The 26353-nt window shown below is 38.2% G+C and overlaps 1 protein-coding gene across 10 annotated transcripts in view; it reads left to right on the forward strand.

Annotated features, from left to right (window-relative positions):
* The window catches only part of kcnt1b (potassium sodium-activated channel subfamily T member 1b), a 117666-nt gene that overhangs the window by 45896 nt on the left and 45417 nt on the right, over nucleotides 1-26353 (forward strand). The window contains exon 2 of one of the 10 annotated variants that reach the window (XM_041787719.1): nucleotides 4801-4839. The exons of the other annotated variants lie outside the window; for them this stretch is intronic. Coding sequence (XP_041643653.1) covers nucleotides 4801-4839 — 39 coding nt within the window. The remainder of the gene's footprint in view (nucleotides 1-4800; nucleotides 4840-26353) is intronic. 10 annotated transcript variants of the gene reach the window in all.

Raw genomic sequence — 26353 nt, forward strand, 5'->3', positions numbered from 1 at the left:
TAAATATCTGCAGTTGTGTTGTTAAGAGAATGCTACTTAAATGTTTAGCATGTCTTCATTTGCAGGGAATATAATAAATGTGCTGTTTATAGATAATTAACGGTTATAAAAAAAGGATAGGAATACTAAAGTAGATATTCAGCTTAATTTTACACATATAAGACCCTTACACACCTGTCTGAGGAGAATTACAAATGTTCATGAAACCTGCTGCAGTTTTTATTTTATTTTAGAATAAACAGTTCATTAACAGTTAGTGTTTTATTGTTAGTATTAACTTACTACCATTAAAGACTTAAATCTGTCAAAAAACATTTAATCTCTAGTGACACTGTCTGTCTCTATCAGTGAAGTCTGACACATATCTCTGTAGAGTTTCATATGTACACAGAGAAGAGCTTTATTAAGAGGAGAGAGAGAGAGAGAGAGAGGACAGCATGTAGCTATGTACATTTAAGTAGCCACAATAAATTTGGCTCACAAAAAATAACAATGACAAAATCACTCTGCCAGTCAGGCATCAGCAGGTATCCCAGATAGTTGCGGGCAGCCATATACTAGGTTTTAACCTAGTCTTGTCTTTGGAGAACGTGTTACCAAATTTTTATAAATAAGTAGTGCATTTAAGGGACACAGCTTCTTTCTCATTTGTCTAGCACTGCTTCTCTTGAAAAGCAAAAGTGACTGACAAAAAAAAATGCAATATTTCTTAATAGTGTACTCGATTAATCGTCAGAAGAATCGATAGAGTACTCGATTGCAAAATGAATCTGTTACTGCAGCCCTGCATTCAGCACAACCTTTTTGGCTAGGTAAAGTGCATCAAATGGGCTGCTTAACTACACCAGCTACATATAAATTAGGACTGGGTATTGCCACTGATTGTCTGAATTGATTCAATTTCGAATCTCAAGGCCCCGATTCGATTCGGTTCAATTCAATATCAATTCATGTAGGGATATTTTAGTAAGTGCAGAGACGTCATCGTTTGATCGCTGAATGTGTTTCCACTACAAAAAGTCTAACTTTCCTTTTATTGATATGCCAACTTTTGAAATTGTGCATAATACCACAGTGGATGGAAACACAACTTATGAGGCGATACTGAAAATTTAACTGAGGATCTGAAAGGGGATATGTTCAAAGTCATTTAGTCTCAGTTTCTGTATAAATGCGGCTACTAACAGGCAAAAACAAAACATTAAAACTATCATAGGGAATATGTCAACAGCCTCAAGATAATTAAAACAGTTAATGCTTTTATATTCAAAGTTGGGTTTTCCATCTTTATATGATTTAAATGTTACTTGCAGCATTTAGCCCCTGTTAGGTCATTCCAAGAAGTGAGAGCTAGTGTAGCTGACACAGAGGTGCTGTTGCCATGGTTACCGGTGGTTTGACATACCTGCAGACAAATTTAGAACTAAGGTTTTGACTGTAAAAATTGTGTGATGGTTTCTATTATAAGGTTTGAAGAACACTTTCAGCCAGTCAGACGCAGGTGCATCCTGTGTAGTAAACTGTTTAGTGAAGTATTCCAGTGTTGAGCATTTTGCCCTCTAAATAGAATAATAAGCTTCATATCAGGATTATTTTTGTTTCCTTGTGTTCTTGTTTTGGTTGTTTCCTTCTGTTAGAGTTGCTCCTAAACCATGTATAGAGTTACTCTCTGAGACCCGTCATATTTTTGGCGAGCAGAACCTGAGCTCTCTGTGTGCCATGTGAGGAACGGTATGGGAGCTGTAGTATGTGTGGAAACGTTGGCAAGCGTCCTCATGCAGGTTAACAGATTGAAAACTACAAATCCCATTTGCCCTTGAAATTGCCGCAGAGATAGGATACGTGAGTGTGTGTGCTCGTGAGGCCCTCCCACTTTCTATCAGTCAGTCCTTCGGTCACTTCTCGCTGACGGTAAATTGAAGGCATACGTCGGGTCATTTTGCACTTGTTGGATCAGTAGCTCTGCTCAGCTTGTGGGATTCCAGACCTGCTGCAGAGAGGTGAGGATCACTCTTGGATGTGATGTAGTGTTATTGGAGGAAGGCATGAAGGGCAAAGTGATGCTAACTGCATGCTTATTCTTTGCTTTAATGATGAAGCCAAAACAGAAACAGTCAGTGTGTTGACTGTATCTGTTGGAAGCAAATGGATGCAAAGGGCGCTTCTGTTTATCAAAGCTTTTATACTGCTAAAGCTCTTAGCAGCAAGATAGTACCTTTATTGCTCATTAAAGTGTTGTAAAATAGCCACAAAATGGACAGGGAGCCCTCATCAGAGGAGTTGATCCTGTTGCTATGTACAGTATCCCTCATAATTATTTCCTAATCACTCTGTTTCAACTCTGAGCAAAATGTGCAGTCTAAAAGCAGGGAATAAGAACTGCTCTCTTAAAGTCATCCTTCAGTCCATATATTTTTTGCTGTTTCTATATGAATCCATACATTACATATCTTTATGTTACTAACATTTACAAGAGGTGTACAATCAAGTGAAATTTGTTTAATAGTAGCTGAACATGATTTAGAAATTTTTAAACTCTGTCATGAAATACGACTCCTAATTAACCCTACATGTCTTTAAGGTCACTTGCTGATATGAAACTTGTGTGAAGTGCTTTAATCACTGATCATTTTGCCAATCAAGTATTTTTCTGAAAAAAGTAAAATTCTCATCTCATAACTTCCAATTTCTTTTTCCCTCTAATTTCTTTCAAATGTTGATAAAAAAGCAAAATGTAAGAACATCTTCAGTTTATGAAAGCATTAATCAGAATTGTCAGCTATTTTTGCTTGTGATGCACATGATCAGACAGAAAAATGGTTTAATCTGTATCCCTTTGTTGTCACCACCAGAATTAGGAGTCTGTTGAAATAATTCTTGATTGTTTTTTTAATTCAATCCCAGTCGAATACTCTATCTAAACTGTAGCACAGCCACATGCCACTAGTAGCCCCTGTATGGTCTTCAATCTGATGAAAACAATGGTGAACAGATAGTATTGACGGCATCTTGTAGAAATTTTTGTAATCTCTTTTGTGGTATTTTTTTATACAAAGAAACAACTGAACTAACATTGTAGACATTTGTCTTTTTTGTTGAAGCAGTTTGGCTGTAGTGGAGTCCCACAGCTGATGAATTTATCAGGACCCAGGGACCGCACTAATCGACTGCTGTAATATTGAAATGCCAAGAGGTTTGTGAGAATGGTACAGGTCTTTCTCTCTTGTGACCCTACTGCTTCCTGAGTTTAATGGACACTCCATTAGTCCATTTCAAATGGCGTTAATGGGATGACGTTTGTTGTGTCAGAAACTTCTCAGCAGTTCCTGAAAGCCAGTAATGACCTTTTCACATCACACGTTCTTTCAGCTTTTCTTTTTGCAATCTGAAAGACAGCGGACAAATGTTTTTATTTTCAAGCTTCAGAGAGACATCAACCAGAATAATAGTTATTATCAGGATGCTTCTGCTGAAATTCTGTCTGTGTTATGCGTTGGTAGATTGCCCACATTCAGACTTAAATATATCATTAAAAACTCAAATAAACTGTCCACAGTGCCTAAAGGGCATGAGATGATATTTGCAGCCGAATAAGCTATTAACCATAGCAGTTTCAAACAAATCACCATCCCTATATCAGCACAGTGAAATGTCAGACATTTTGTGGAGAACATTGCACTGACAAAAGAACTGTTTGGCTAAAAGCTCTGTTGTTCTGTTCTCTTGTATATTTTATTCACATCTTCTAAACATGTCTTTGTGGGGATGATGGAACGTTTGCTTTTGTTGAATTTCCTGTTCTCTTCCAAATTAAACACTTATGGTGGTTTTTTGGGGCCTTTAGATCTGCACGTAGACAGACTGCAGCCATTATCAGTTTTATCATCTATGTTAGTAGTCACTTTTTTTTACATTAATTTTTTTTAATGAATGTATCTGCAATGAAGACAATACAAAAAATCTCCTGTCAGTAAACAGGTGACTCATTTAAACTCTACTCAAGGTTTAGTTATTGGTTTCCAACGATAGTCATAGCCTCGTTGTGTCAAGTCAATTTGCTCTGCGTATAAACAGTGTGTGTGTAACCTTTGGCCCCAAGCCCCTCACAAATGTCCATTTGTCAGTCACTGAGGTCAATATCTGGGTATGTCTCTCTGTCTGTCAGTCCCCTCAGTGTTTACTCAGTGGTCATCTCAAAATGGCAGCCTATGAGATTGACCAAGGGTGTGTCCACTGATCCCTGTGGTTTGCATTAAGTGTTCCATCTGTTTGTTGGCTATAGCGTTCTTTTTAACTAACATACACTGAATGTGTTTTTTCTGCTTACTTTTGCATGTAATGTCTATTTAAAGCCCTGAAATACCTTTTGTATTTCCTACCAAGTTCAAGTACCTCAAATTTTCAGATCAAGATTATTCCTGTAAGTCTGAAGGTGAACCCCCGACTTACTGGAAAAGGCCTTGACTGTGCAGTAAGAAGCAGCTACTCAAACAATGGATCTGGTACCATTTTCTCAAGCAAGTGCTTAATTAATATATTGAAAAGTTGCCATGGTTATTACTGATAAAATGGTATCAGATCCAATCTTTGACATTCTTTCTGCGCAAGTTGTCTTCATTTATCTCTAATGGTTATAAAGTGTCGGCATTCTTTTCAAGATGCAAGTAAATGCAAATCATTTGCATTGGCATCCTGATAGGCTTCTTTTCCTTGCTCTTTCCCTTCTGCTTCCCTCTCCTGCTTTCCTCACCCACTCTCTCCTAACCTTTGCCTATCTGTGTCCATGTGTGCTGCATCCAGGTATCAAGAGGAGTACAGTATGGACTCAACCAATGCCCAGTAAGTCCTGGTAGCATCATGCTTGCATGGCATGGTTTGTGTCTGCAACTGAAACTGTGCACAGCAATGTTGGGAGAAGTTTTGCAATCACTGGATGACATACAGTATGTAGCTATTATTCACTATGGGTTGTGCATAGACTGGATGCAGACTTATTGCCTTGAGTGTTTCTGGAAGATAATACCACAATTCAGATACCTGTGAAATGCATTGTTTGTCAGGTTCGTGGTTCAGAATGCAGAAAACATAAATCTGTGGCCTCCTTTTCAACATTTGTGGTGGAAAAGTCTCAAAAAATTAACACAGATTTTCTGTGGTCAAAGATTTGTCACATTGTACCAAACCACAGGAAATGATGAAAAGGCAGCCTGTTTGTTTTATTAGCTTATTCCAGGTGTATTATCTGTTCCTTTACTGACTGTTTGCACTAGTCTTCACTCTGTCAGTATTGTCACTGTCTCAGATAAGGGTGTGAAGCATTAATCATGTGAGCAGAGCTGAGAGGCTCTGAAATCTTTATGTCTCATGATAAAATAGGTGTCAATAGCACCAGTGTGTCAGTTGTTTGTTCTGTTCTTACCATGACTGTGCATGCTGCTGAGTCACTTATCACAAGAATGTTTATAACCCTGTTTAGGCCTGTTGTATAATACATTAAGAGCTAATTCAGTTTAAATTGCCTTCGCTTTGATAATTAAGAGTCACCTGCATTACCAAGCTGTCGAGAGGCGATGATGGATGGTGTGAAGTCTCTAGGCCAAATCAGAACTTTACAGTGAATATTGAACTTTTGAATCTTTGATGTGATGCTCTCTTCCTGCCCCTTTTTGGCTGAAATATTTTACTGAACTGATGTATGCTTCACCCTGTTGGTGTCAAACTGCAGCAAGTAAGTCAGGAATTTGCATAGCCACTGGAAAACATCATCAATCATTATAACAGGGCCAATTCTGCTTTCAGTACAGAGCCTATATTTATGACTTACACATTGATTTATGGCTGAGCTCTACTCCTTACAGAAGCTTTAGACCTATTAAAATGAGTTTCTTGTCCTAAATCTGTGCAGGTGAAATAATTGTATCTATCAGGCTTGAAGGTGATCTCTTCTTGTCTGAAAAGACATTGACATGGGTTCAAGAGTTGCACTGACGTTAACTCTCTAAGGCTCAGCTTTGACATTCTGAATTTTAATATCGCAAAAATCAAACATGCACTCATTTGAGTGATGAATTCTTAAAAGAGAGTGAAGTCCAACGCCCTTTGGGTTTGTTGTTCTCAGCTCTGTTTTCACACTCATGGGATAGCACTTCCTTTAGGTTATGATGTGTTCAGAGCCTCAAACATGGTTCTTATTTGTTTCTTTTTTTCATTAAGCCCTCCTTCTCTAACCATTAGAGGTATATTTCAGTATTTCTGAAGCTGGGTTGTCTTAGATACTTTGTCTTAGTAATAGCATTAGCCTCCAGAGATTTCAGTGTGAGTTGTTCCTGTAAGGGGAGTATCCTGTGGGCACTGGGCATCAGCAAGGAAGCCATGCTATACAGAAAGTTTAAGGTGAAAGTGGACCAAAAAACTGATGGCTAAAACAATTCTATTGAAAATTTGAAGTATTTTATTTTTCTAGAAAGCCTATGTTTTTAGCAGTATTTTGCAATGCAACTTTTGACTTAATTGCATCGCATAATAGTGCCAAACACAGAGGCATTATAGGGGGATTTAAATGCTTAAGATTTTTTCAGTTCAGTTTCAGTTTATCCACAAAAGCAATAAAATTTCAACTACAATCAGTCATTAAAATTTATTAAAAGATAAAAGACAGAAACTCATCATACAGTTTATAAATAGCACACATAATATACACAATTTTAAATTAAATTCAGCCAGCATTCTTATTAAGTTAAGACTCTAAACTACTATAAAGATTACTCTAAGGATCCCAGTGAACTGTGACTCTGATACAGTACATGTAGGCAATGGCAGTTAAAATAGAAATATAAATTAATTCGAGAATATTTTCCACATGCGAAGCTTTTTAGAACTGATCAGAGATCCTCAGCCACAAGAGGTTTAGGGTTGAATATATTTTGGAGCATCAGTTGTCTCAAGCTCTTCTTGAAGACAGACAAATATGATGACATTTTTATTGTGCTTTCAAGCTCGTTCCAGATCTGTGAATTCTGCAGGTCACTAACCTGACACGCCAGATAGACTGTTTCATATATCTACTGCATGGATATATTTCACCTATGAAAAAACAACATTTAGGAAGGCAGGACGATCAAAAATTCTCAAAAGATAATTGGACAAACTTTCTGTCTGTCACATTCATGACAAGCCAACCGGAGCTACAAGAAAAATGAGCTTGTACACATGCTCAGCTTCATAACAAACTGACATGTGAACACTTTGATAGTTTTTTAATGGTGGAGCTTTTCTGCAAATGCTGGTTGGGAGAAAAGCAAAAGCTTATGATGTAGCTCTTTGCTCTTGTGTAAATAAAGCAATGTGGTGCAATCCTGATAAAACTGCTACTTTTCTACTGCTAATCACTTTAGTAGGTAGCTTTTGTATAGATCTGCTAACACTAGAATGCAGCCTCCCTGGTAATGATTGCAAATCCATGCTGAAGCATGTTTGAGGAAGCACAAACACATCTTTTCTGTTTTTGTTGTGGTTCTATGCTCTTGTCTTCATGGAGAAATGTGGTCAAATTCTGATCAAACTACCGCCGTGGCTACATCTGAGCTAACTGCTCCACTGGCAGCCGTACCAACTCAGATGTAGCTAATTGCTACATAGTAGTGGAGGCCATTGCTATCAGCTTTCAGTACAACTAAACCTGGCTCATAGCTACCGCATTCTCCTTAAATGATGCTGTCTGGTCTGAACTGTGTTCGGTGCGGCACAAGTGGTGTAGACTGGAGCTTTTCAAGATGGATTTGCCTGATAACAGGCTGGCATATCCATCTGCTTTGAAAGGTTAGCAGGTCACACTAAAACTTGTACATTTATCTTATGCCTTTTAACCTATTTAGGAGTTGTTTGTTCCTTGTTTTATGTGTATGAGGAATAAGATAACATAGTTTATCACTGAGTCAATATAAAAGCATTTTAAAAAATATTAAATTCAGTGAATTTCAGAAGTTTGAATACATTTAAGCCAACATTTTGGGCCCTTTTTTACCTAAAATTCGCTATATTATGTGGAACAACTGTACCCATCTGTAGCCTAGCTTCCTTTCCAGTGCCCCTAGCGTGCTTTCCTTGGAAGGGAAATGCACACTTAGGGCCCTATGAAATCCGCTTTATTGTTTTATTTTTTCCAAATTCATTTTTTTCCATTTTAATTTTTTGGAATTCCATTTTTTTAACATTTCCACTATTTTACCAGAAAAAAGAGTTTCCTGTTTATCTAAATGAATGAAATGTGAATTAAATAGAAATAACCTTAAATTTATTGAAAAAGGGTCACAGTTGGCCTAGGAGCCTCTGTTTGGATAACCATGATATAAAATAAATAACCAGTGTAACAGATATTTCCAACATTTTAAGACACATCCACGTGTATAATCACATCCTTACTGATGTTTATAATGTAAATGAATAAATCCTTCTGTTCTCTCAAACACAAGAGTGATAGTAACTTAATAAGAAAGTCACATTAAAGTTAAATGGTGAAAATAAAATAAAATAAAACCTACTCTCACAGTATGTAACAGTCTATGCAGTTTGATGTTGCATTGTGTTTTACTACTGACTGTAACGGTTCTCTCCTCATCTCTAGGGCCCTATGATTTCCGTGTTAACGGAATCGTGGACGGTATTGCAGAGTTTGCCGATAAAAAAATGGAATTTTACAATGTAAGGCGGAAATTGCAGAAATTGAATGAATTTGACTGAAAATGCTGTGTTTTTTAGAAAGTGGAACGTATATCTGAGGAATATGTTCCGGGGAATCACTGAAGTGTGGACCACTTGTGCCTCACTTCAGAAATGCTCACCCCACCCCCTCCAAAACAGCATATCAAAGCAGCTGCACAGAACACCGGCAAACATACGTAGCTCAACACTGGGCAGTACAGTGCCACCAGTGCTGGACAAAGTATTCAACTCCAGTACTTGAGTCAGAGTATTGGTACTCGAGGTCAAATCTTACTCAAGTACAAGTAAAAGTTGCTTGGTGAAATTTTACTCAAGTTAAAGTACTAAAGTACTTACTGTTAAAAATACGTAAGTATTCAAAAGTAAATGCATTTAAAAATACTTATGTATTCAAAAGTACAAAGTATATTTTCTAATATCAGTACATTGTTGTATTGTTTTCTCAGTGCTTTTACAGAACCTTGTATTTCTCTGAAACCCCATGATGTGCTGACTTACATGTAGAACCACACTGCTACAAAAAGTCTATAACAACACCTGTAAAAACTTCACCATCAAAAACAATAAGGACAACTCGACAGAAAGACATGTAAAACTCACCCAAACCATAGTTTTTAGTCTGCAACCATCACCTCTGGTTTGGTCAGAAACAAATCCTTAATTCTACCGAGTGGAAAGAGTCTGACTCTGCAGGATGTTTCCTCTCACTCGTCACCAAGCTTAGTGCACTAATGGTCAGCTGCATTTCAATTATTGGTCATTGCATTAAACCGCAACCACTTTAACCTCAGACAACTTAATTTAAAATGTTTATCTGGAGTGAAAAATAACTTCTGTTTACATACCTTAATGTGCTTTCTCAGGTTGGACGGTGAGTTCTTGAATGCAGGAATGCAGTTAGGTGTACACAGAAGACATTTGAAATGATACAAATCATTCTTCATTTCTGATATCTCAAACATCGAGCTGAGATATGGCCATGGGTGCGCTGGTTTTTCATCTCCATTGCCAAGTTTTGTTTGAATGAAGGCGGGAGAGCTTGCCACACAGAGCGAGGATGACGTAGCTTATTTCCAAATTCATCCCAGGTGTGAGTGGTGACTGTGATTGGTTCACTTCTGTGAGGAGCACAGCGTGTGGCCAATTGCATTTTACAAAAGAAAAATGTGAACATCTGACTACAAAGCTATGCTGAACCTAAAAGGAATGAGTAACGACAAGCTTCCTAGAAATGTAGTGGAGTCAAAAGTACAATATTTGTCTTTTAAATGTAGTGGAGTGAAACTCATAAGTTTCCAAAAAAAGAAATATTCAAGTAAAGTACAAATACTGAAAAAATGTACTTAAGTACAGTACTCAAGTAAATGTACACCGTTACTGTCCACAACTGAGTGCGACATAATGTTGCATCTACAAGAAAACTCATCCGTGCTTCTCGTTATTTTACCTCACCACACCAGAGAGTCACGGAGAGGGTGAGGAGTGTCTGTGGCGAGGCACACAGCTGAAGTCACAACTTGAGGACCTGCTCACCTCTCGAGGGCTTCAAACTCGATTCGGTTGCTTAACAAGCCAATACATGTCTGCATTAACGTAGCGGTCTGATATGACGTAGACGGACAGACAGCAATTGGACTGCAGAGAGATACTGAGATGAGATTCTACAACCTGTGGCATCCCATATCTCCACTGTCTGGGACTGAACTCTATCCTCCAAGATGACAACGCTCACCCCCACAGAGCGGGGTTTATCAGAGACTACCTCCAGAATTTGGGAGTGGAGAGGATGGAATGGCCTGCCAGCAGTCCTGACGTCAACCCCATCGAACACTTGTGGGATCAGCTTGGGTGTGCTGTTCATGCCAGAGTGACCAACACAGCTGCAATGGCTGACTTATGACAAATGCTTTTTGAAGAATGGAATGCCATCCCACATTAGTGTGTGACCAGGCTGGAGACCAACTTGAGCAGGAGATGCCAGGCTTTTGTGGCTGCGTATTTGTTCTAGTACATGCTACTGAGGCTCCTACTTGTTAGATTAATTAATTGTGAAATATCTAACATCTTGTTTCTTCAGACTTCATTCATCTAATCCACCAAACACCAAACAAGAGTCAGAATAAGCTGTTTGGCATTGACAAAGATGATTTCGCAAGTTTTTCATGGGCACAACCCAAATACTCAGCTATGCTGCTCATCCCACAAATTCATGTTCCTCACAAATGTGGCACCATTTAAAGGGAAATGAACAGGCTCTCCATTGGGATAAGATTCATTGCCAAGAAGCATTGTTACAACAAAGAAATAATGTATGAAACACAGATTCACTTATGTGTTATGTTTAGAGAACATGCAAAGGACTAAACAAGGGATGTGCAACACTTGATTTTTGCTGATATCAAATATGCCAATATTAATTGATTATACATATATATATTTAACTTCCAATACTGATACAGTGCTGATAATGACACTTCCCATCCTTTCTTTAAAATTTAAGGAAGTAGGATGAATAAAGGAAGGTCTTCCAATATTGACAATAAACTTTTAAGCTAATGTCCGCTGATAACACCTTGCATCTCTTCTTTAAGATTTAAAGAATGAGGAGGAACAAAGAAAAAGACTTCAGCTGCAAATGTTTGTTGGCCAAGCCAACAGCAACTATTATTTATGTAAGCTAATATCTTCTGATACCAAAACCATGCCAATAATATTGTGCCCTATGACTATTTTAGAGCTCAGTTATCAGATTTTAAACAAGTATTTTGCAAAGCTCCATATTTAAGGTCTGTCTTGGATCTCACATATGCTTACATTATTTTGGTTAGAAAAATGATCCCCATTTATGACAAGAGGCTTAATTCTTTAAAAGTTTCAACAGTAAGATAAACATTCTGTGCTACATAGAGCATACCAGACCTGGTTAATTTTACTCCCATAGACAAACCGAGTTTTAGGATCTCACAGCTTTCTTATTCTTGTTGCTAATGCCTCATGTCTTACTGCCAGTTTTGTGCCTACTTTTGTGCTTTTAAAAGTCCATTCAGGCTCTCTTGATTTAGTTGTTATAATGGTGTGTATCCATCCTTTCTGACACTTGCTAGATAATGAAAGTAAAAAGACTGAATCTTCATGTAATAGAAAATCAGTGGAGAACAGTGTGCTCTGAACAAAGTTAAAGTCTGTGTTTTTGGACAGAAACAAACCTCTTGAATTTATCCTAATGAAAATTACCAACAAAAATTGCCCCCAAGATTTGAAATAAAACACAAATTTAATTATAAATATTTTCACTGCCTTTTTGACAGTCTCCAGCCTTTTCCAACCACCATGGAGGCCATAAGTACCAGTAGTTTTTCATGTCAGTATCGGAGCTCCTGCAGAGGTCTCGCTGGTCTGTGGGCTGCAGCTTAAGTGTCATGGTTAATGGGGCTGCTCCTGTGTTCTAAAGCAGACAGTGATCCACAGGGACATGCTAAGTGGATGGTGATAAGCACATGTAGACACACAAGTCCCTACTTTCACTTCTGTTATTGTCTTTAACAGTGAATTTTCCTGCATAGATTCAGGCTGACAGAATAGATTGCATTTTGATGAAGGTAACTGGCATCACTGTTCAGTGTGGTTTCAAATCTCACAAACACCAGACCTGACATGACATTTTGATATTTCCTGTGGTTGACCTTTGGTGTGTTGTTATATCACAGGAAGTAATATAGTGAGAGAGTGTCATCAGCATCAAAGACTATTTAGTAGAGTGCCTGGTAGCAGCTGCAACAGGTTCCTCTCAGTATGGAGGAACTCAATACAGAGACATGGTAGGTGGACAGGTGTATGATCAAGTTATTCCTTGTGTGTGTGTGTGTGTAACATTGGAGTGGAGATATGGACTGTACAATATTGAAGGTATTCAAAAGCAGATTTTTTTGTTGTCTCTTACTCTGTATAAAGGCTGTAAGCATATGACCTGCATTTCCAACTCTGACTTCCTGCAGTGGTCTTTTAAAAGGCAGTGATATGATCTTTATTAAGCTACAGAATCATAAATATATGTGCAGCAAAGCTGGTGAGACTTAAGCCCTTCTACATTTTGTTTAAAGTTATGTGTTGTGTGAAGAGTACACAGATACCTACTGTTTTTTTATGTCTTTGTTTTGTTTTTCAAAGCTGTTATCCATTTGGAAACAAGCATCAGATTGACAAAACTGCCATGTTATTTTCTTTTGTGGCATTTGTATGAGTTGGCGGTGTATTAGATGTGGATGAAGAGACATTGATATCACCCATTTTGATGGGATGTACTGTTTTCAGATTTAGGGTTTTCCATCTTTTGTGTCGCTAATATCTCTTTTGAGAAAAGAAATTTAATAATTTAACCACAGGGTGACTTTGTCCCAGATTTACAACCTCCAAAGGAATTCCATGTTTTATTGTTCTTTATATGAGTAGTAAATAGGGCCATAATCCACAAAATGCTTATTAAATCGTGCTCAGTGAGGTGCTAAATAAACAGGAAACGCAGGATCATTTTCCCGTCTTAGTGCATGTCATATATTTATTTTTTTAACTAGTGTAGTTGCCCACTGCTGGCCATTAGAATAACTGCACGTCTTAGACACATTCCTTTTGCATTAGTGTTTAATATCAAGATGCTTTATTTTCTTACGTTCACTGTAAACTCTTAACTAATGTTTTCCAACACTATTATTGATATAAAAGCTGTGTGCTACTTTATTTAAACCTGAAGAATACACCTTCAGCATAAGTGGAATACCCAGCTTGGTTATTTACCCTTCTATATTGTAGTTTTGCTAATTATACAGTCAAATAAGCTTTTTTGTTCTTGTATTTGGTGATAGAATACTTTGACATAACAATCAGCCATAACAATCAGCATCATTTGAGAAGAATGAGTTAGCAGCTATGGGTTTGGTTCAGTTATCCCTTTTTCCACACATACAACGGCTGCACCATGATCTGCTCACAATGCACACAGTGGAACAAAACGCTTCCTCTCTAGTAAATGGGAGCATTCACACTGCCTGTGCTCCCATCCTGCTCTAGAGCGTCCTAGTGTCTGATCCACTGGAGATACGCAGCAGGTCTGTTTTCAGCGCTGGCCAATCCACATAAAGCAGATCGACACCAAAAGACAGAAAACATGCAAAGTATCCTGTCGGCTTCAAATTCAAGACAAAACACAATGTACAGACTCCTGACGATAAAACATCACTATATCATAGGGATTTAACGGTATCAAAATCTCACAGTATGATAATACCTCAGTAACAGGTCCACAGTACTGTATTTATTGTGGTATTAAAAAAAAACTAAACAACAAATGAAGACTTTGAAAAAATGTAATGTCTACATTTATAAAATAACAACTGCACTTTGAATATTACAACATAGCAAAAAAGCATCATAGGTGTACATTAGGCTGAAAAATCTATACCTACACTTTGGCTCCAGCATGTTTACTTACACTCTAAAACCTTTGTTGTCCACCACTGAAAACAGATGTAGGATGTAGATTTAAAAGTCGCTGGAGCCTCCAAAATCTCAAAACTTAAGTCGTTCAGGTCTCCCCCTAGACTGATTCTCCCTTGCCACTGGTAGCATCCACCGTTTTCACGGTGTAATTTCAAGTCAGCAAGCTGAGTGTAAAGGGTGATGGGTACACAAGGGTGGATAGGAACTGTAGTCCCACTTCCCTTTGCTCTGCGTTGCCAAAAAAAAAAGACATTTTATGCCCTTAAGAACTTCTGTTTGAAACCGTCACATTTCCTCAATGACGCTGAGGCGCTTCTGTCAGTGTGATACCACGGAACTAACAATACTGTTACATCTACTATATCAACATTACCTCTAATCCTGCAGCACAAGCTAAAGGTCATCTGGAGGTCAGTGGGTCACAGAGCTACTCTGCTGCCGTTGATGAAGAAAAGTTGAGTTTTGAGGTGGAAAACCACAGAATTTTACATGAAAACACCCATCCTTCTTGGGAAACATAAACCCTTTAACTTTATAATGTACTTATCCATGGTAATAGCAAAAAACATGAAATCATGTCCAAAGAAAGGCAAATCAACCACAGAAAGACAAAATAATCTGCTGTCTCCTGTGATCTCTTGTCTAGAGCTGCTCAGGGTTGGGTTGCACAGTGTTCCAGACACGCTTCCTGCTCAAGAGGTTGCTCACTTTCATTCAGATCAAAGGGCTGCACATCTTGAATGCAGCACATCTAATGTATGTGTGAATTAGGAGCTACTATGACTGACAGTGAAGAGATGAGCGTATTTGAAGATATATCAGCAGTTTAATCAGAAGTGTAAGACATTTCTGTAGTGAAAGAAGGGCAAAAAACTTACTGAAAGCTTTTCTTGGTGTAATAGATAGTCTTGCTCTTCTCCCAACCTGCTTACCAGAGCTGAATTTACCAACTGGCTCCACTGGTGGAATCATGTGTTGGCATGACAACATCTGCCTGTCAAGCTTACATTATGAAGTGTACTTGACAGTAGCGCACACATCTACTACCATGATTTTAGTCTCTGATTGGCTCATAATGAATGTGACAGACCATGGGTTCATCCAATCACCCTGCAAGTTTGTTATTGAAAGGGCCTGCCCTTCCCATACACATAGGGTGAAATATATCCCAAGCAATTAATCTGTAAAGCTGTCCATCAATTAAAAAGCATTGCCAGTACATTTAAACTGAATGTAGTGCAGGGAAGAGAAAGGAACATTAGTGGCGTACTTCACCATTATGTTATTACATCAAGTCTTTATGAAAGTCCTGTCAGTGCCGTTGTTTATCTGATGGTTTTATCGTCCTTGTACTTATTCTCTTTGACAGATTGCTGCATGTTAAAGACCAGGCCCACGTTCTGGAGCATTTTAGCTGTCAGTAGATGCTGCCGCATGATTTGTAACCTTACAGAAGACAAAGGCCTCATGGGCCTTGTGAAGATTTCCTCTGTAGTTATATTTTGTTCTGCTCAGTCAGTTGTCCCTTTTTAGACAAAATAAATTTAACCTCAGCTGCTACTTTCTGAGCTGAACTCTTTTCATGCCCAAAACATGGTGGTTTCAGCTAAGTAGCAGATCATAAACAAAACTCTCTTTAAGCTTTAAAAGACCACAATGGTGACATGAGCCTGTTGACCTATCTCATACTTGAAGGCACTGCTTTTTTGTTTGTTAGGCCTTAATACCTTTGGCACCAGTGTGAAACAGCTTTCATTAGAAATACAGTAAACACAGATTGTATCATTAGAGGGGATTTAGAGGCTGCTGACAATTCTGTTTAAGACACAATGCAACAACAGCAACAACCCTAAAAAAAGCCTTTAAAGTGAGGGAGAATTCTGCGTCGGTTGCTCTTTGGCATTTTCTTTTCATGTACATGATAAGCAGAGTATCCAGCTGTTCATTTTTCTTCATATCTCAAAAAGTCCTCACCTCAGAGAAAAGCAACTTGAGTTTATTTTTACACAAACATTGTGCTGAACATAAAAGTGAGGATCACTCATACTGTGACTGCTCATTTCTATCAGAACTCCCCAACTGACCTTGAGAGATAACTGCTTTGAATCAGCATCTTTGCTGTGAAGATTCAAGGCTAAACAATGGTAAACTCTGCTACAGGGTACTCACACTCAGCCATGGTGAGCGTTTGACAAAAATACTTCAGGGCTGGGTCCTTGAACACGTCATGTTCATATACAGAATAACTAGAGCCCTCTTCACCACTCCCACACACATATACAGCAGCTTATAGAGTATATGGAGGAGGATCAAAAATGACCCGCATATGCTCTTTAATGCTGATCTTGTCTGTCTACAGCCCAACCACCTCCATTAACAGTATTATCCCCCAGCCGAATATTACAATAGCTGTATCTTTTCTTCTTTATGTTCCTACCATCAATATCCATTTAACACAGCCCCTGTGCAGCTTCTACTTACCCATTCCTGGCCTGAAGCCCATTCAACTGTTTCTGCACAGCAATGAGTCTATTGGATGTGTATCTTCCTCATGGGAAGTTTTAGATGAAGCTAGCTGAGATGAAGCAGAGGATAACAAAGTTGCCAACGCTTTTGAATATTCATGTCCAAGTGTAATATTTTTAGCATCTCAGCAGCTTTTAGATCAGGCAGGGTGGAGGATGGTGCATGGGAAAATATTCTATTTTCAACTATTTGCTGTGTCAGATTGAGGGCACAGCAAACCTGAGATCTGAAAATGAAACATTGAGAAAAATATTTTATTAGGCTATGAGGGGAAAGACTGTCTTCTCACTGTTTACAAGACAGGATGAAAATAAATTGGCCTGCAGGGTGCTGATTCTAAAGCCAGGAGCCTAGATCTTATCATAACAATGACACAGTGTGTTCAGCAGTTTAACTCAAGCTACCTGATTGGTCAAAGATCAACTGAACTGATATTGCTATCCCCACACTTGTGGTGATTAGTTTTTCCAGGCATGCCTGCCTCATATTTAGTGCTTAATGCTGAGATTGATGCTGCCAAACCAATGACTCCTGTAAGACATAAGGTTACAAGATGCTGAAGGAAATTATTGCTTCTTTGAGCCCATAGGAGCATCAGCACATAAAGTCTGGAATGAGATTTGCTGTAATTTCCTCCTGGAGTTCTCAACATCATTTTTATTAACCATCTGCCCATGCCTACCCCTGCAGAACTTGGGCAAATACTCCATATGGCCCAAAGCATTTGGCAAATGTCAGCTATGTATACTTCCACTCTAAAACCAATACAGCCTTTGCACTTGGGGTAGGACAGAATCTTTATATTGCAAAATAACAGCATCCTAGCTTGTGTGATGAAATTAACAAATAACTGGTATCAAATATCTTGTTTGTTTTTTAAATCAGTGTTCTATGAAAATTTCCCTGTTGGCTTGACTCTTAGCATCTTCACTCATTGCACTGCAAGTTACAGTAAATCAATACAAGAATGGCTTGATGCTGTTATTTTGCACAGACAACTCACCTGGTATGAGTTGTTTTTAATTACTGTGCTCACAGTACTCTTTTTGAAAAAACTTCACACCAAATGCAAACAGTCGCCTATATCTTTGCATGACTATAGGGAGTTTCTCACTTATTTCCTTTAATATGCGTGAATAACTCGCTCCACTTGAGCCTCAAATCCCATGAATGCAAGTGCAGGAGGGGAGGGGCTGCCTTTTCCCTCAGTTGTTCGCCTCCATTTTCAGGTTGAATTTGTCCATGTTTGTGATCATGGATGATTTTTCATCCAACATAATCTCCTTCATGTTGCACTTTTCGCTCCTCATAGTTTTCTATATGACCATGATCTTGTTACTGACTCTCTGTTGCTTATTCTGAAGGTCTGCTGTGTTTACAAAAGGCTCTACATACCATGGGCACTTGTTAGTTGAGGACATGCTGTCATGTTCATCTATTGTGACCACGTGCAAACATTCCTGGCTCATGCCAGACCAGCTACGTCTAAACTTTGGGGGCTCTTTTTAGGGTTAAGTAGTAGCCTGGTGTTGACGCTTCTGGGATAATCAAACAGCTCTTGTTTATTTGATGGTCTGGCCAGTGTCCATAGATTGATGGTGGTGTCGATTTACCAACAACTGTAATGCCAAGGAGAAGAGGGTGAGTACTTAAAAGGTATTGCAGAGGGTTCCAAGCAACTTGTTGTTGTCAAATGTGGGTAAAATGCCATCTGTGATGTATATGTGTGGTTTCTGACAGAAATATTTATTACTGTTTATGTCACAGTGTTATGTGTTTATTTATGTGAATGTATATGATCTACTTCCAAAGTCATGCACAATGTCCAAACAATTGCAGTGCCATCTTACAGCTTACAGAGTATTTGTGGATGTCACTTACCATCTTTAAACAGTATATAGTTCTGCCTGTTTAGGACTGGAGACAGTCAACTAAACTGTTCAAAGCAAAGGTAGGTTTGGACCTACAGAAGTGGGATAAACTGTAAAACATTTTTAACTAGATCTACCACCCGGTGGTTTTATGCCTCTGCAAGGGCCACAATTGCCAGTCAGTGAAAGTGCAGCAGTGGTTCAAGACATCGGCAGTTTTTGACCTTTTTACCTTGTTCCTCCAAAATGTATTTAGTTCCTCTTCAAAGAGAACATGTTTGCACGTAGAGGAAAATTCCTCCAAGCATTGAGACATTGCTTACACAAGAATGGCCTGGTACATACTGTACGTATGTCATGGCCATCGCTAGCATGGAGGAATAAAATCAGATATTGTATTTACAATTTTCCATGTGATTAATGTTAAAAATGACTTAAATTTTTACCTTTCAAGTTTGCCCAACCAAATGAAGAGACTGAATGTAAGACTGTATGCATGCTAGCTGCTCCCTATGGCTTGACTTCTTAGGCACAGCAGCAATATAAGCTGAACACTAAACCCATTTCAGATTAGGTGCATGGTGGCTGATCTCAGCGGCGTCACAGCTTGGTTTTTATTTTGGCTTGCATGTAAACAAGTCAGGGCTTTTAGACTGCTTGTGTGTAATTTGCCTGATAGCTGCGATCTCAGGCATGGGGAATATAGAGGATAGAAGGCTCACCTATTTTTTCCTTGAGTTGTGCCCTTCTCTGGTTCAAAACTGACAGAAAAATTGTCACATTTGGCAGATACGTACAGCCACATCAGTATAATATGCTTTTGATGTGTTTCTTAATGACCCAGATGAATGCGACAAGCTGAAAGGCACAGATCAAATAAAGTTGTTCTCTAAACTTCAAATATTGCTCTGCTCTTCTGTTTCCACATTAATAGAATATGGAACTAATATGTAATAAAACCTTATAAAGAGCAAATTACGAATGGAAAAAAATGGATGATTTTGAATTATGTTTGTTTTGTACAAGAATACAATATAAACTTAGCACATAAAGGAAGTAAATGTGTGTTTAGTAGAATATTTCTTTATTGTAACAATGCTTCTTGATAATAAATCTTATCCCATTGGAAAGCCTGTTTATTTCCCTTTTGAATGGTGTCACAGTTGTTAGAAACATGCATTTGTGGGATGATGGGTGTGGATGTGGACATGGGTTGCGCCCGTGAAAAATTTGCCAAATCCTCTTTGCTAATGTCAAACATTTTATTCTGCCGGTCTCGTCTGGTGTTGTTTGGTGGATTGGGTGACTGATGTCTGAAGATTGTCTGAAATTTCTTAACCAGCTCTCTGAAAAGATTTCCACACCAATCTGATATCACTCCCTCATGACTCCTCATGGAGGCGCTAATGCCTTGAATGAGGCTAACATGAATAGAAGTCAACAAAAAGAATTAACCAGCTGCACACTGAAACATGCAAATGCTTCTTTAGCATAATGCTGGGCATACCTGAAAAAGCTACAGCCAAAATGTGCTGTTCGCTCATAGTGACATCTAAGTAAAGTCATTTTCAGTGTGCGGCAGATTAATTATTTTTGTTTACTTTGCTCCTGCAACTGACCGGCACCCGACAACCTGTGCTTTGCACGGGGATCTCGGTTTCACGTATAGAAGTTAGTTGGCTGAAACATTTAATATTGGCAACAAGTTACTGTGAACAAAGAAATAAGCCCTGATCTTCAGTTGAATAGATATTGCGATGCATCATTATTGCCTTGCAGTATATCAGTTATATATCTGGGTTTCATATAGTGATGCACGATAAGTATTTTTTAAACCGATAACCGTTAATTTCCTATTCCTGATGGCCGATAGCCGATAAGAACTGATCATTTTTTTCAATTGTTTAACAAAATAAGTTTATTTGATGTATTTATGCACATCTGGGGGTAATAAGAGGTTAATATGTAGTGAACAAAGATATTTATAAGTAATTCTAACTAACATCACTTGTGATTATCAAAAACCTGTTCCTAATGTCGATCAGACTGAATGAAACAACATCAAACAGAGCAGGGATATGTCTGTAAAATCAGCGGTGGATCAGGAGACTGTCAGACTGATTTTGTTATTATAACGTTGCGTCTTTTGGCTCTGGCAAACTTTCTGCAGTTTCAAATGCCTGCTGAATCAGCGGAGGCTCGCGGCTACTGACACTTCGTTTTAACGTCGTTAGGATGAAGACTTTTAAGTGACTTCTAAGATCCGTCGAGGACTTCTTTCCACTCTTCAGGGCCTTTGAAGGGCAAATTCTACAAACACTGTCGTGTTATCCTCCTCGTAAATACTGAATAACTCCACGGTGTTGTTAACCTCTTAGCACTGAGGCTGCTTCCTATTCTTCTCTGGTGCTTAACAGCTGGTCTTGTACTACGGCACCACCTACTGTTTCAGAATGTATAGTCCTGTGAGAAAGAAAACAATCACCTTTATTATCATTGGATTTTATTGGTTAATATTTTATTATCAGGATAATAAAAATATGTAAAATATATGCAGTATCGGCTGATAATTTGTCAGTACTGATAATTATCATGCATTCCTAGTTTCATATATTGTAGTGGGAGTTCTACGATAACAACCTCTTGCACAAAGCCAACAAATGAAAATGAGTCTTTGTCCTTTACAGATTATATTGTGCATGTGTCAATTTTTAAGTCATATTAGCAGGGAAAACCTCACACCAGAGTATTAATAAGAAAGTGGACATCTTGGCTTCTAATACTAACAACTCTACATGCAGTAGGTTTTTCCTTGTGTGAAACCAATCTTACAACATTGTCATGTCAAATAGGACCATAAGACTCACTTACTCAGTTTGTTTTGGAGTCACATTTCAGGTTTTGCCATGCTGTGTGTCCTATTAAATGTAATTGCAGCTACCTGTGCACCAGCTGGGTAAACATGAAGCCTGCATGGCTTGTGATGTTCATGTGTCTTCTGACAGCTGCATCAATTAGGACAGCCAAAACAACACACGGTATTGATCGCCTGATTTGTTGCCATTAGTCTCTATGACAGTCTTCGACTGCTTCTCTAGTAATAGATCAATCACAGCAATCAGTTTACGTGGTCACGTGGTTGTTGCCTATAGATGAATGTTTCGCTGTGTGATCATGTGTGCGGCTGCTGCTAATTCCTTGTACTGGAAACAAGACAACACACAAGGAACCTAAGTGAACATTTCCTGCCATGGAAGCTGTCTCCATGGCGATACAGCCGGAAGAGGGAAAAGGAGGGGGTTTGCAGGAAGATGGTGCATATGCTCATGTTCTTTCTCCCACCTACATTCTTTATCTATATACTCCTCCTGCAGAACTAGGCTGCTGTAATTGCCCTCTTGCTCTCATCTCTTCTGTCTATATGCACCCTGTACTCATCTTGTCAGACAAGGTAGAAGCTTTAAAGGACCCTCCTGGAACTATGAGTCCATTATAGTCCTCTTCTCCATGCTCATTAGTGACAACAAGCTCTTAAAATTGCACAAGGTGTTAATAAGTCTGTCTTATCTAAATCTATGTACAGTGGGAGCATCACTCCTGCTTATGGGACCGTTTGGTCAAACCCTCCAAAGATGATTATAGTCCATTATCTCTGCTCCTATAATAGCCTCAGATTTCTCATTAGTGCGTTATAAGTGAGAAACACCGGGGTTTGTTTCGGGGTTCTGTAGTTTTTGACAGAAGGTGATGAATTATTAATACACATTTTGTGTTAGTGCTCAGTATAAACCTGGCTGTCCCTTCCTGTTTTCATTTATTCATGTGGAGAAAATCATCCAAACCTAAGTGATATAGATTGTCTCACAAACTGTAAACAATATTCTTGAGTGGTTTGTGTCTAAATATTTATACAAATATGATAGATCAGGGGAAAAAACAGAGGGTGAATAACTTATGCACAAATTGATCAATTAGAATGTTTGTTTTTGTAATTAAAATCTATTCTGTCCGTTTAAACTCAGTATGTCATGTCTCTATAGTATGCATGTGCTTCATAGCACGTGTGCCATTAAGCGAATGTCACTGTATGAAAAAGATGTCTTTATTTATTTAATAACCTGCATAATTTAACTCACACTGGCACTAGCCAGATAGAAACCAATCTGTGCACTACAAACAGATACTTTCTTGTCTATTTTTACAGGAAATCATCAGTTAAGGTAATTATGACATTGGCATGATTATTACCACAAGGCAAGACAACTTTATTTCTACAGGACATTTCAAATGAAAGGCAATTCAAAGGGCTTTACACAGGCAGAGAACATGTATGAATGATAATGATTTTTCTTATATTGACTTCACTGACAAGTTTCTGATAAATTCTTTTCTTACTCAAGCCCACACATTTATTCATATAAAATTATTTAGCAGTTTAGGCAAAATGGCTGTTTGCTTTGTTATAGATTTTCCTTTCTGTATTTATATTTTTTTAACCAGCTGATAAAAATGCTACAAATTTAAGCTTAAAATGCACCATTTGGAACAGTGCTACACAATTAATCTAACCACAACTACGGTGTCAGGATGTGCAATTACATTATTCCTTAAAAGGCTGCAGTTATTATTTTTTTCATTAAATTAGAACTTGAAACGTTTATGAAAAATGGCAGCAGACATGCCTTTTACTTTAAGTGTCTTCATTTGTAAAAATGAAAAAGTTTTATTTAAAAAAATATATATATTTTGAAAGTATACTGTAAAAACTTCAGGTTTTGTGTCTTTTTTAAATGCTATTTAATATTTGTATATTTTGAGTTGAGAAGAACACACTTCAAAATGATGATTATTCTCTGCATTTTCCTCGATTAACAAGCAAGTAGGCATATTGCATAAACTAGACATACATAAACTATATTGCCAGAAGTATTTGCTCACCTGCCTTGACTCGCTTATTAACTTAAGCAACATCCCATTCTTAATCCACAGGGTTTAATATGACATCGGTCCACCCTTCGCAGCTATAACAGCTTCAACTCTCCTGGGAAGACTTTCCACTAGGTTTAGGAGTGTGTTTATGGGAAGTTTTGACCATTCTTCCAGAACTGCATTTGTGGGGTCACATACTGATGTTGAACAAGGAGGCCTGGCTCTCAGTCTCTGCTCTAATTCATCCCAAAAGTGTTCTGTTGGGTTGAGGTCAGGACTCTGTGCAGGCCAGTCAAGTTCATCCACACCAAGCTCTCTCATCCATGTCTTTATGGACCTTGCTTTGTGCACTGGTGCACAGTCATGTTGGAACAGGAAGGGGCCATCCCCAAACTGTTCCCACAAAGTTGGGAGCATGGAATTGTCCAAAATCTCTTGGTATGCTGGAGCATTCAGAGTTCCTTTCACTGGAACTAAGGGGCCAAGCCCAGCTCCTGAAAACAACCGCTCACCATAATCCCCCCTCCACCAAACTTTACATTTGACACAATGCAGTCAGGCTAGTACCGTTCTCCTGGCAACCGCCAAACCCAGACTCATCCATCAGATTGCCAGATGGAGAAACATGATTCTTCACTCCAGAGAACGTGTCTCCACTGCTCTAGAGTCCAGTGGTGACGTGCTTTACACCACTGCCACGGAGTGGCCTACCAATCTCTGGCTGAGTTGCTGTCATTCCCAATCGCTTCCACTTTGTTATAATACCACTGACAGTTGATGACTGTAGAATATTTAGGAGCGAGGAAATTTCACAGCTGAACTTATTGCACAGGTGGCATCCTATCACAGTACCACACTGGAATTCACTGAGCTCCTGAGAGCGACCCATTCTTTCATAAATGTTTGTAGAAACAGTCTGCATGCCTAGGTGCTTGATTTTATACACCTGTGGCCATGGAAGTGATTGGAACATCTGATTTCAGTTATTTGGATGGGTGAGTGAATCCTTTTTGCAACATAGTGTATGTTACCATTTATGTATTATATCACAATTGCAATATTGTTCAGTATAATGTGCTTTTTAAAAAAATATATTTACAGCTCTTTAGTTCACAGCATACTGGAGCAGATCCTGATTAGCCCCTTTTTTTAAATGAATAGGGACTGTATTGTGTACCATAAATCGGTTTGGATTGAAAATTGATTATGACTAGAATCCTCACCCACAGAACCAAATGGAATCATGAGATGTCGAGAGATTTACTTCTCTTGGAGCCATTATGGAAATGTTGATGTACCTTAACTTTTGATCAGTCTAGTAGAAGGGAACAAGGTGACACTGAGGTGGACTTTAAGCTTCTTGCCAACCAACTACAATGCCTCCATCTGTCATTCAAATCAGCCACACTAGTAATTATATGGAAACACTTGGCCTTAATAAATCACAATGGGTGACTAAGAAAATAAATACCTGCCTGTATAGTTTGTGCCCATTAAGAAATAAGCTATGAATGCCTTTTTACCAGCCTCTAAGGATGTTTGCTTCTGCTGTAAAAATAAACTTTTTAATATGTGACCTAATGGTGATTCCTTAGCAAATTTCAGCCAGCCCTTAAGTGGAAATGTATTCTTTTTTGCACCTAGCCTCATTTTTCAACTCAGAAGGTTATCACTTGATCTCAAGAAATTGTTGTGAAGTACAAGTAAAGGATATACTGTTTGTCAAGCCACTAAAGTATTGCTTGTATAGTCAACTCTAGTTGTTGGATGCTAAGTCAGATCATTATTAACCTTCTTTATTCTTTCCAGGATGTCCTGATTTTGACATGAAAATGTCTATTATAGTTGACAGGCTGGTTGTTTTCATTAAAGGAAAATGATACCTGTGTTTCTTTGTGGTGTTTGTCAAAAAGCTTTAAAAGCCAAACTTTTTAAACTTCTCTTACTATTCAGTACTTCTGTGGCACTACTAGCCTCTCTGTTGCAATTAGTCACAAGTCAGACAATGTGTTAAACTTAAACCCCCCCCACAGAGAAGTACAAAAAAATCCAGACACAGCTGAGCATGGTTCTTTTTCTACAAAAAAAAAAAAAAAAAAAAAAAGCTGACACATCCAGGAATAAAATCACATGTTCGTTTGGGATTATCAGCCTAAATCCTTTGTTGTAGTAGGAATTACCAGTAATATTCCACATGTACAGAATGGACTCAGATTTATAGCAATGCAGAGTTCTCTAATATGTACCTGGAAGGAGCTCATCTCTATTTTGATTGTTTTTGTATGAAATGGCAATGTGTGCTACAGAGGAATAAGATGGATGGGTTTTTACTAGACAGATATTCGATCATTGGATAAAATTGTTTCCTTTTGTGCCCCTGGATTTGTTGACAGTAGGAAAATATGCATCCAGATGGGAGCTCTGATGTTTATTTTACGTTTTACTGTTTCTTAATTTAAAGTTTGTTTTATGTTGTTGTTTTTTAACAGAAAATGTTTATTTTCCTCTATCCTGCATACATTTGTTTTTCCCTTAAGACTTAAGAGGCATTTTGGAGCATATTTTATAAATTGCAAGTGTGATCATGACTGTGAGCAAACGTGATCAAATAAATGAATCTGCCTGGAAAACAAAAATGTTCACTTCTTGTTGCAGTTCCTGTAAACTTTACTGATTTTAACAGACCAGTACTAATGAAAATCCACTACTTTGTCCCTCACCTTATTATAATGTATCCCATCTTAAACATAATTTTCCCTGGTGTGTATTTTTGTTGTCAGGAGCTGCTGTGTGCATGTTCGCCTTTTTACATC

The sequence above is a fragment of the Cheilinus undulatus genome, linkage group 5, assembly GCF_018320785.1.
Source record: "Cheilinus undulatus linkage group 5, ASM1832078v1, whole genome shotgun sequence".
NCBI lineage: Eukaryota > Metazoa > Chordata > Actinopteri > Labriformes > Labridae > Cheilinus > Cheilinus undulatus.